General features: G+C 37.1%; 1 protein-coding gene across 14 annotated transcripts in view; it reads right to left on the reverse strand.

Moving 5' to 3' along the window:
* Positions 1-12273, reverse strand: part of heph (polypyrimidine tract-binding protein 1 heph) — a 1355684-nt gene that overhangs the window by 25534 nt on the left and 1317877 nt on the right. For 12 of the 14 annotated variants that reach the window (XM_067137384.2, XM_067137387.2, XM_067137377.2 and 9 more), the window contains 2 exons: positions 4367-4453; positions 4204-4267 (listed from right to left, as the gene is read on the reverse strand). In XM_067137384.2, coding sequence (XP_066993485.1) covers positions 4204-4267; positions 4367-4453 — 151 coding nt within the window. The remainder of the gene's footprint in view (positions 1-4203; positions 4268-4366; positions 4454-12273) is intronic. The other 2 variants (XM_067137385.2, XM_067137390.2) reach the window with 1 other exon arrangement.

Raw genomic sequence — 12273 nt, forward strand, 5'->3', positions numbered from 1 at the left:
GGACCGGTTTCGCAGTAATGACGATGAGAGAATGAAAGCGACTGAAGACATTGTTATAGATGGCAATTATAGTAATAATGATGTTTTGGAAATTGAATCCCAATTCAAGGATAGTGACAGCAACAGTGAAAGTTACTGAAGTGAGCAGAGCATTGAAGAAAGTGGGAGTGGAAGTGCCATGCCAGTTTCTTCCGAACGTGAGTGGCTGGTGACACAAAAGAATTGTAGTGATTAGAAAGTGGAGAAAGACAATAATCCTGACAGATATAAATTTCGTGGATACAGCGGTGTTTCAGAAATATGAAAAATTTACAGTCTGCCCACCGTCTGAATTTGCGATGTTTTGGAGTACACAGATCCGCTCTTTTTGGAATTATTTCAAATGAAACATTTGTACCACAGCCAGCAGTCTTCAACAAATGAAGAATGGGTTGTCATAACCTTCAATGGCATGAATACAAAATTTGAGTGAATTATCTGCATTAGTTATTTTATGCATATTTTTGTGTGACAAGTAAACTCAAACTACAGGTGGGCAAATTAAATGTGATTCCACGTCAACAATGTGGCCATTTATTGTGCCTTAAATGGGTTAATAGAAGACCCATATTGCTTACATGCTTCTAGAAAGGTCTTGCATAACACCCCATTCATAGTCTTTTTGCTCCCTATCCAATATATGAACTACTACCTATCTCCCGATTCCTCTTCTCCTGATTATCAGTATTTCTATTAATTCTGTATAGGACCGATGACCTATACGTTAGGTCCCTTTAAACAATCATTACCAGTAATGCAGTTCGCTTGGTGGCTGTGATCATTAAGGTTTCAAGCCCCTACGGTCTGACACCATGGTTAGTTGGTTTGAGTCCTGTTGGTGGAAAAAAAAAATTTACCTCAGAATGCTGGCCGACAGGTTAGGAGAGGTGTTGGTTTAAATTTCTGATCGCTAAAATGCCAAAAGCCTCGATTCGCAGTGTTCATATGGAGTGAGGGTATATGATCCTGTCGATTGTGATTCGTCTATTGGATAGGGTAAGCCCTGACCAGACAGACCCCTTGGCATTATTCAACATGAGTACGCTACGTGCCAACTGGTACCTCAATATCATCACTGTCCCATACCCAGACATGCAGGTTGTCCATGGGCGTCAAATAAAAAAGACCTGCGCCAAGTGAAACAAATATGTTCTCGGCCATACTCGACACTAAAAGCCTTACGAAAAATACATCGTCAGTAATCTGGTACATCTGTGCAAGTGTGGAAACGTGTTTGTTCCGCACTTTTAAGTTCAAACGAAACAGCACTGCGAGTTCTGAAGAAACCAACCGCTGCAGTTGCCAGATGTTTCTCTTGTTTGTGAAAAATAATTTGTTGTAGAGATTCACGCACTGGCAGTAGAACCTCAATAATTCAAAATCCTACCTAATTCGAAGCAGCTCTCATTCCCGGAAACATGAGATACAGTTTTGCATGTTATTTAATTGGTTTAATTCAAAATATGGACAATTCATAATTCTAAGTACAATGTTAGCAACATTACCGAAATTCAGACTTTTAATTTGAAACTGACTTTACATTTTAGAACAATAGTACCTATGTTACAGAGCAATATCAACTCGAAATGTATCAGTGTCATAATAGAACGCGTGTTCCGGAACGTGGAGTGGTAGCTTTCCGCACTTACACTCACTTCAGTGGGTCTACAGTGCGCTTCATGATTGTTAAGTTGAATGAAATCTGAATTCTTTTGTATTCAACCTTTTAAGGAACGCCGTAACATCATGCAACAGGCAGTGTGCGAAAAAACAGAACCCGCGAACACTGGCGATGCCAACAGTTGACGAAAAAACATGGCTCATATAATAAATTCGTAGGCACCGAACAATACTGTCATTGCCGATGAAACTGCATTGCTTTATTTTAATGCGAGCCCAAGCGGTCTTATGGTTTTAAAGGAGAAAGTGCCAGCTGGAGAATCGTACAAGGCTGGGGGATGGGGGTCATTGTAGTGCGTTGCAATGCACATGGAAGCGAGAAACTTTATCCCCTCATCATAGGAAAGTTCGATAAGCCATAATGTTTTAAGGGTGTCGGGCACTTTCCATGCCAGTACAAAGCATCTAAAAATGCAAACAGTACAGAAATCCAAAAAATGCATTCGCACAGGGGAACCAGCATAATTTATCCTCGTCTTTGAACTGTGTGATTTTTTCTTTCGTTGCGTAAGATTATGTTTTTCAATGATTTATCCAAGAGCATTATTTGAACATTGTAAATGCAACTTGTTGGAAACATTTCGGAAATAGATTTTTTTATGGCATTTGAAAGCTCTAAACTGTGAATGGAGGTGATTGCATGTATTAATGGATCTTAGATTACTTTGTGACGTGGCAAGTGTTTACATTTCTGAAGTACGAGAGAAGTGCCACAGCAGGAAATCGTACAAGGATAGATAGAGTCATAGGAAAATTTGATTTTAAGGGCATTGGGTACTTTCTGTGTAAAGACAAGGCATCTAAAATGCATACAGTATAGTAATCCAATGAATAAAGCTCTTGCACATGGGAGCCAGCATAGACTTCTCCTCGCATTTGAATCGCGCTTTTCCCCCCCCCGTTGCATGAGGTTATGTTTGCCAGTGAGATATCTAGTGCATTATTTGAATACTGTAAATGCACAATCATGGATACATTTTTAAGGAAATTGTTCTTTTTTCACGGCATTTGAAAGGTATAAACTGTGAATCAAGGTTAACTGCATGCAGTAACGTGCCTTAGAATATTTTGTAACGCGGCAAGGGTTGGTACTTCTGAATTGCGAATTGGCGGTTAATTCGAAATTACGTAATTCAAAGTCCAATTTTTTAGACCCAACGTTTTTGAATTAACGAGGTTTTACTGTACTCTTCTTCTCTGGCATGATTAACTCATTGGTTTTCCATGTTACCTTCAAAGCACTAACATATCTACTGTATATTGATGAATTTTAAAATTTCATGACAATTTTCATTTTCCACTTTAACAAATGAAGCCTTATGCCCCCTATAGACAAATTTGTAGAGGTATTTGACAATTTTAACAGAAGCCCATTATATTGATATGGGCATTGAATAAATCATAGATTTGACAAAACTAGTCATCCATTATCAATGTCAAGCTGGCCAGCTTCCAAGTGAGTTAGTACGTACGATATCCTATCCATCCTTCAGTAATTTTTCTGAACTCCATCAGGAAATTTTACAACATGCAGCTTCCTTCATGCCTGGCAACTGCAGATTAATTTGCATTTAGTTACCATCTCAAAATGCCTTGAGTTGATTCTTATCAGGTATTTTGGCTCTTACATGCATGACAAAGTCTTCCTTGGTGCAAACTCGTGAACCTGAACCCATGTTAAGTAAAATATGACCATGCGGTAGCCCTCGTTCCTGGAATTTTATAACAGAAGCATGATGAGCTATTTTTGGTACTTCTATGTGATATACATAGATATACAGAAAAGACACCATAGCAAAAGTCGTTTATCTAGAGCCAAGAAAATGTGAAATATTAATATGGTCAGACAAATCAAAAATATGGCGATAAACAGTTCACCAGCCTATAGGATCAAGCCTAGCCTTTCCACATTATCCATTCAGGTATACTTTCTTGAAGAACCACGACAGAGAAGATGCAGCCTTGATAATTCCGAGGCTAGCATGATATCCGAAGAAAAGTAGAAGCGGTACTGTACTGCCTATCCAGAGTGCATTCTATACGACACAGCAGTAACAAGCAAAATATTGCACAGAATCTGGAAACATAACCAACTACGCAGCTCACACAGACTCATCAAGTGAATAATCATGCAGAGGTATAGTGTCTTAAAGCTCTCTGTATTAAAAGCAACAGACCAAGTCTTGCACTTAGATTCATGTGTGCCCACATATACATATCTACTTGTTTCAATCATGTGCAACTTTAATAAGTTTCATGATATGGCTAATCCTCAGAACACAAATTGTAAATCGTTTTTTCAGTCCATCATTCATCTAAATTAAGTAGACTTTAATATTGGACCTCTTGCTTATTTATTTTTACTGAATAACATCTTCTCTTTGGATATTATAGCAATTTTTAAGGAAGGATCCTAAAACCATAAAGTTAAAACAGACTGCAAACTTACAAAGAATTCAGTATTTGCACAAGAAACAAACTTACAATAAGAGCAGCAACAGCATCATCCATTGATGGCAACTGAATCAGAGCCATTTTTCTGTCCTTTCTGCAAATAGAGACAGGAAAAGAATATTAATAGCACTACAGTCATAGTAACAAAGTAGAACATAAAAAAGGTATGAGGCATCAGTATGGGACAGTGTACCTGCTCTGTTCATGCAAGTTATGTTCCTGATTTCCATCTCTCTTCCACTTCAAATCATGATTAGATCCTTCAGAATACATTATAGGCCTAGTAAACAAAGAAACTCCATAAATTATAAGCATTCCAACACAAAAAAAAAAAATCATTACTTCATACTCTAACTACAATCACTCAACATTACTACTTGGATAATAAATAATTTGTACACAGAAGTAACTAGAATTGTACTAACATTGGTATATTAAAGTAAACAAAGTACTATGCTTAGAAAATGTCGCAACCAACTATACCACAACTATGCTCAGTAACTTCCATCATTAATTACTATGTAAATAAATAGTCACAATTATCACTTCATGTAATTTCATCACCTTCTGGGTCTTTCAATTACGAGTATCAAGAGTGAACATTAAATAGAATTTAATCAAAATACTGTAGGTCGCTGAATATAACGGAGAAACTACATTTAGAGAAAAACAAAGTATGGGAAATAGCATCTACGGAACAGGTAAAGAAAACAGACAAAATGGAGTTGATAGTCAAAACTGTACCCGACAACTAATTATTGCTAACCCAATATAAAAATAGCAAAATGACACTGCCACCGGCCATGTGTCGAATCCTAGCCAAAAAATGTAGGAATTTAAAAAATGAAGTCACATCCCTGTGGTGCTAATCTACATATATAAAATAGGCCTAAGAGTTTTTGTCTGTACATTGCTCAGAATTTAAAAAGGATGGCACTTCTGTATCGGCCGTGTCCATAGTAGCAAAGAAATGCACTTTTTAATTTTCCATAATTTCTCTCTGTCTGTCTGTCTGCATGTATGTATGTACACGCATCACGAGAAAACGGCTAAAGAGAATTTAATGAAAATCGGTATGTGAAGTCGGGAAATAAGTCGCTACAATCTAGGCCATAAATAATCATATTCACCCTGAGAGAAATGGTAGTTTAGGGGAAAGCCTAAAATTTAATTCTCAAATATTTATGTTATTAGTGATCCTATCTTAATGAAAATTGGTATGCAAAGTCAGGCGAGTTTTCAATCACTGGGCAGTACTCACACCCTAGCCAATGAACTTGATACGGTAAAACATTGTTAACATGAAATCCAAGGGACCGAAAAATTGTTTGTGTTAAACAGTTCCTGTTGAAATTTCTTTGGATTAAACAACAAAATTTAAGAGTTAGAATATCAATTATTTTACAGCACAGCAAAACAGAATAACAGATCATTGTACAGTACATGACGCTACATAAATAACTGTTAAGGTTCTCCAGTAATTTTTGGGAGAAAAATTCAAGCAGGATTCACTGTCAATCACGGGAACGAAAGTGCCTTGTCACTTCACAACCAGCTGTGTTCATAGCTTCAGTAACCTCAACGGTGACTTCGGATTTTGCAGAAATGTGTTCTAAAATATTCAAGGTGGTTAAAATTTCCTGGGAGCTAGGTGGAATTACATACTTGTCCTGAACACTACTGCTATAACTGTTGATATTCTGGAGTGTTATTTCCTTGCATTTAATGTGCACATTACTTAAAAAGTTTGTAGGGTAACTTGACTTGGTAATGTTCACGAATGTTGATCTAATTGCACCAAGAAAACGGCATGTTAAAACACTTACTTGTAGCTTAACATCCAAATAAATTATGGTTTGACAATGGTATACTTTCAACTACACACATTTCTTGAGATTCCTCAAAGAGAAACAACTAAAACACAATAAATATAGTGTTGGTGGTTCGCATTACGTGAAATATAATGATTCAAGAGACTATAAAAAGTATTTGTGGTTGTGATACCCAAAATTTATGTTAACATTCCGTGCCGGGAACAAAATTTTTTTCACATTAACCGAGTGTTCGTTTTGAGCGAGATAATGTTAATGAGGTTTTACCGTACTACATTAAAATTTCAATGGATTTACAAAAGCAATATTTCCATTGGATTTTATAACCAAAACAACTAAAAATTCTCCTCCTATAACTAGCACTTTATCAGAATAAGAATGAAGTAAGCAACAATTGCAATTATTATTATTATTATTATTATTATTATTATTATTATAATAGAGACTGTAAGATCAGATGTGGAGGAGAGAGGATACAAATGGGAGGATGTACTGGATCAGAAGATGTATGAAGACAGAAGGAGATGGCGAGCGCTTGTACACCACACCCGGGAAACTGGAGTTGGGAAATTATTATTATTATTATTATTATTATTATGATTATTATTATTATTATTATTATTATGATGTCCGACTCGTTGGCTAAATGGTCAGCGTACTGGCCTTCAGTTCACAGGGTCCCAGGTTCGATTCCCAGCCGGGTCAGGGATTTTAACCTTAATTGGTTAATTCCAATGGCACGGGGTCCGGGTGTATGTGTTGTCTTCATCATCATTTCATTCTTAACACGACATGCAGGTCACCAACGAGAGTCAAATAGAAAGACCTGCATCTCGCGAGCCGAACCCTTCCTGGGATATCCCGGCAATAAAAGCCATAAGACATTTTATTATTATTATTATTATTATTATTATTATTATTATTATTATTGTTACTCTGATACAGTCAACTATGGGCTACATCTACACAAGCTACCTCCAATATTTCCTTTACATTGCAGCCAAAGGTTCTTCAATCTCAGGCTTCTCTTCTGCAGCTCTTCTGACAAGATTATGTGCGTTTTAGCAGGATGTCTCTCTGGATTCTCCTTCAAATCCGCAACTTTCTTTCTGAAGATGGCTCTGTCTTGAATTTGTTTGGGATTTATCCCTCCTTCCTTTAGATCTTCGTGCAATTCTTGAAGACAACGGGGATCAGTTTTTCATTTTTTCCCCCTGAAGAGTGAGTACACTACACGCCCATCTATCTGGTTTCATTCTCTTTACGTGTCCGTAAAAGGTCAGTCCCCATTTTCTTTGTGGTAGTAATCTTCGCTTTTCTCTCATACAGTTCCCTTCTGGATCTTAGATGTAACATAAAACTCTCCAAAACACTTTTATGGGTCCTAGAATTTTCCTGAGAAATTTCCTTTCTTTTTTTCCCCCCAATTGGGTATTGTCCATTTTGGCTGCAACATAGGGGCATTCTTGTCCGACTACTGAGCAGTAGTGCCCAATTTTGCCTGGAAGGAGATCGATCTGGGCCTCCAGGTATCAAAGCAGAGTTTAAAGGCCATTTCCATCCTCCCTGATCTCTCTCCTACCGATTCTTTTCCCATTGGGAGTAAGGATTTCACCCAGATTTCTGTCCTCCAGACACTTCCATACATCGTTTCAATCTTGCAAATAGGGTATGTTTTAACTTAGTCCATGTACACTGTCTTTATAAATGAGATCCTCAGGCTAATCTTAGCAGTTATGCCTTATAGTACTTCTATTTGTTTCATGCTGTTGATAGGTTGTCTGCAAAGATCACTACATCATCAGCACAGGCCAGGCAATCAAATGTGCTGCCAGTGATCTTGCAGCTTACTCTTTCAGCATAGCCTTTGTATTTACAATGATTGATTGTATCGTTTCTCAAGAGGCAATCAATACTGCAATATACAGCACTGTTGATAGTCTTGTTACACGCGACTATCTTGGATGGTAGCGGTGTGGCCGGTGGTGAACAACTGTTATCTTGTGGCACGAATTGTTTGGCCGACTACCTCAAAATACTTACATGATTGTTTTTCAAACTGGGAACTACGTTTGCTGTTACACTGGTAGCGGTAATTTGTACTAAAGAATTCTATATACTGTAATTTAAAGTGCGCAAATTGTGTATTATCATCGAAGCTGGTATGTTATTCGACTGAATCAATTGGCAAACAAGTTTTCGTCATGATAGTTCTGAACTTAGAAGTGAGCGAAGATGAGGTGCGACACAATTTAAATATTATGAAAGGAATTAAGAAATAAATTTTGTGAGTGATTAAGACTTTATACTGGCCTGCGACTACAGTCAACCCTGTGATAACAGAATTTGTTACTGGGCATCAAAAAATTGGGATTTAAAATGCCAAAGGTAGCAGTTTCCGCCATGAACAGACTAAAGAGAATATAATAATGAAGAATTTATAATTTCTTGCGGCATTCTTATGTGCAAATGTTGTGATTGTCAAATTAGCGCAGGAAAGATGCTTTAGACAAACACTGCAAATCGGAGAAGCATTCAAAATGCCGAAAACTTTGCGTTTCTAGTTACCTGGTGTTCCTAGAGTGGCCACACTGAAAGAAACTAGAAAAAATAAGACAATCCTGCTATCTGTACTTGGCTTGACAAGTACATTCGCGGAAGTGGAGATTTACCATCAGCAAATCATACCCATCAGAAGTTCACCCCCATAATCGGTGGAAGGAGGGAGGAAATTAAGGAAGAGCTAAACACAAAGACGTATTTCTGCTATGTGACGAAAAAACTGACAAGAATAATAGGTGTGTTTTTAACATCCTACTTTGTCCATCAGTACCATCAACAGAAATGAACACCCAGCTGGCTGCCTGTTGTTCTAGATTCTGCCAATAGCGCAAATTGTACCAATGCTATATTAGACGCTTTGAATTCGTACAAAATTAAATGGGAGCATGTAGTGGCAGTAGATATGGACTCTGTACACTACATGACAAAGTGTTTAACTTCTCTTCAAGGGCTGATTGAAGAAGTAGACCATATCCAGTGCTGGGCTCATAAAATCAACCTTGTCCACTGCACATTTGAAAATGAGCTGGATGAATTGAACATGTCTACAGTACAAAGAATGATTTTTTTAAATTTTTATTTTTGTGTATTTAAAAGGCAACTACACTGCATTTCTGAGAGAGAAATATGAAACACAGAACAAGTGGATACAATTCTAGCTTTTTCAATAATTATATGTACAAGATGGAATTCTTGGTTTAAGGCTGCAATATATTTAGCATACCTGCCAACTTTCAAAAAGAGAAATCCGGAAGATCCTAAAGCGGAAAACTTTTAACATGCGCATGAGTCGCAAAGTCTTGAAACATAATGTAAAAGGACGGCAAGGGGAGTGATTATAAACAATATTAATACAAGTCAAATATATGCTAAGATCACCCCTGAAATTAAATACAACAAGTTACATCTTGATGAGTGCTCATCTGTTTCCACTTAACACTGGGAACACTTTCCATGATCGTATAAAACAAGGAAATTAAGCAGAATATGCCTACCTAAAAAGACTGATAATATCGTTTTAGTTGAACTCAAGACGAACACCACTAAAAATACTAAATTGCTTACAAATTCGTCACACAATTCCACAAGTTTCAGAACTACCGCCAATGTTAATCACACCCACACACAAACAAAGCCTTTCACAGCTGTTATGAAGCACGACGCAGTTACTAAAGTTGCTTTATATACATTCACAGCCTGCTGTTTTCACCAATTTATTTTCTTCAAAATAACAGCCTGCTACTTGTTTGGGAACATCTCAGTGAATGAAGTAGCAGTTGAGGTCGAACAGGTGACAAAAGCACGGTGATAATTGATAATGTGATTATCGATACCCGTTGAATTTTAAACACTGCATCTCATATTACCAGCTACTATCGAAAGTAAGACAAATCCGATTTGACCGCAGAAAGCAATACCAAGCGTGGATATTCAAAATCCATACAATAACGTTGTTCACCTGTACAACGTAAAACACGCTCAAAATCCGTACATTTTACGAAAAATCGGAATACTTGGCAGGTATGATATGGCCATACATGTGGAAGATCTGGTAGTTTTTTTCAAAACAACGGAAGATTCAAATTCTGGAGTAAAATTTTTCCAAACAGCATCAACTTCAACAATAAAAATTATACAATTACAAGCTGTGCATGTTTCTGTTGCTGGTGCCTCCCTTATGGACTTGCGTAATTTATTAGAGGGAAGCTGGATGACCTTGAGGGTACAACTCAAACTATTAGGCGAGAGTGGAGTAATTCAACCAGACAATTCTCCAGAACTTGGAACAGCTTCGTCAAAAGACGCAGATAATAGTCAAGTTCAAGCTTACATGCGTTGCACAGTCAGCTCTAGTAAAAGTCAGGACTTTAAGAACCACGGATCCAGCTAGGAAGAATGTAAAATCCACTGGGGTCATTGTTTGATCCTCGGCATGCACCTACGAACATCTCTCCTACAGAATTGCTCCAGTTTAAGAATAATACCCCACTTATTAAGAGAATGGGGTCCAATTGATTTTAGAGGCTCACAGCATTTAGCTGACTGCCATCAAGAACCAACTGCGTCAAGAAATTATGCAAATATTCCAGAGATCCTCACGGGATTAAGGCATGCTCACTGAGACTACGAAACTGCTGCATTAAAATGTGTGTGGTATCCATCATCAAATGTGGATTCTGAAAGGCCATTTTCATATAGTCTCATAGTAAGTGATAGGTGGCGATGATTGACAGCTGCAAATGCTGAGACACTGACCGTTGATTTTTGCAGTATTAGGATAACTGAAAAAGGTGTTTTATTAGATGATACATGGAGGTGAATGTAAAAATAAAAATGACCTCTATACATTTTCTCATTCATCCATATGCACGTTTAACGGTTTACCCGCTTATTTTTACTGTATGTTTTATTAATTGTTTACATATTTAAATACACGATTGTACAAACCTGATCACTTTCCAAACTTTTACAATTTTCTACCAAAAATAAATAAATAAAAACAAACCATAAAACACCACCGTTTGAATTTTAAATCAACAAATCTATATATATAAAATAAGAGTTTTCTCTGTACATTGCTCAGAATTTGAAAAGAATGGTATTTCTGTATTGATCATGTCCACAGTAACAAGAAAATGCAGTTTTTACTTTTTCGTAATTTCTGTCTGTCCGTCTGTCTGTCTGTATGTATGTATGTATGTACACGCATCACGAGAAAACGGTATGTGAAGTCGGGGGGTGAGCCGCTACAATCTAGGCTTTAAATCATTTTATTCACGCTGAGAGAAATGGTAGTTTAGGGGAAGGCCTAAAATTCAATTCTCAAATATTTATATTATTAGTGGTCATATCGATAAATACTACATAACTAAAGATTTATAGAATTAAATTTCTGATCCTTTACGTCTTATGCATTTTTACCGTACCGGCTATGATAGCACAGATATTCGTGCATTTGGATTTTTGTTGTTGCTAAGTCCATATCAACGCCGAGCCCCGACAAAATGGGTAAACAGAATTTAATGAAAATCGGTATATAGAGTCGGGGAATAAGAAACTACAGTTTAAGCTATAAACAATGTTATTCATCCTGGGTGAAATGGTAGTTTAGGGGAAGGCACCTAAAATTTAATTTTTAAATATCTATGTTATTGGTCCTATGGAAAAGTACTACATAACAAAAGTTATAGAAAAAACAATTTCCGATCATTTATGTTTTATTCAGTTTTACCGTACCGACTATGATAAGAGTGGTATTTCAGAACCAGAAGACAATTAATAATGTGAAGGCCTACAATATCGAAAGTGCGTAACATTGATCAACAATAACATTACACTGACCGTTGTTTGTTGTAATGTTCTTTGTCTCTTATGCTGACATTCAACTCCAATAGATGGGATCACTGCTGTGTACCGAGTATAACAGCCTAACTGAATATTGGCGGGAAATAGCTGAGGAGTTAGATAACTTTCTTCTTTAGCGTGCCATTCCTTTGGTTCATGCATTTTCTGACACTGCTGGTACGTAACACACTGGTTCATCATAGTATGCCAGCTTATTCGATACCTACTCTGACGCGCTGTTTTGAATGAGCAGTGTGCGCACTTCAGTCCGGCTCAGTTAGTGGTAGTGGTAGTAGTAGTAGTAGTAGTAGTAGTAGTAGTAGGAGCAGTAGTACGAACTGGTCTAGAATTACAATTTAGG

The sequence above is a fragment of the Anabrus simplex genome, chromosome 1 (assembly GCF_040414725.1).
Source record: "Anabrus simplex isolate iqAnaSimp1 chromosome 1, ASM4041472v1, whole genome shotgun sequence".
Lineage (NCBI taxonomy): Eukaryota > Metazoa > Arthropoda > Insecta > Orthoptera > Tettigoniidae > Anabrus > Anabrus simplex.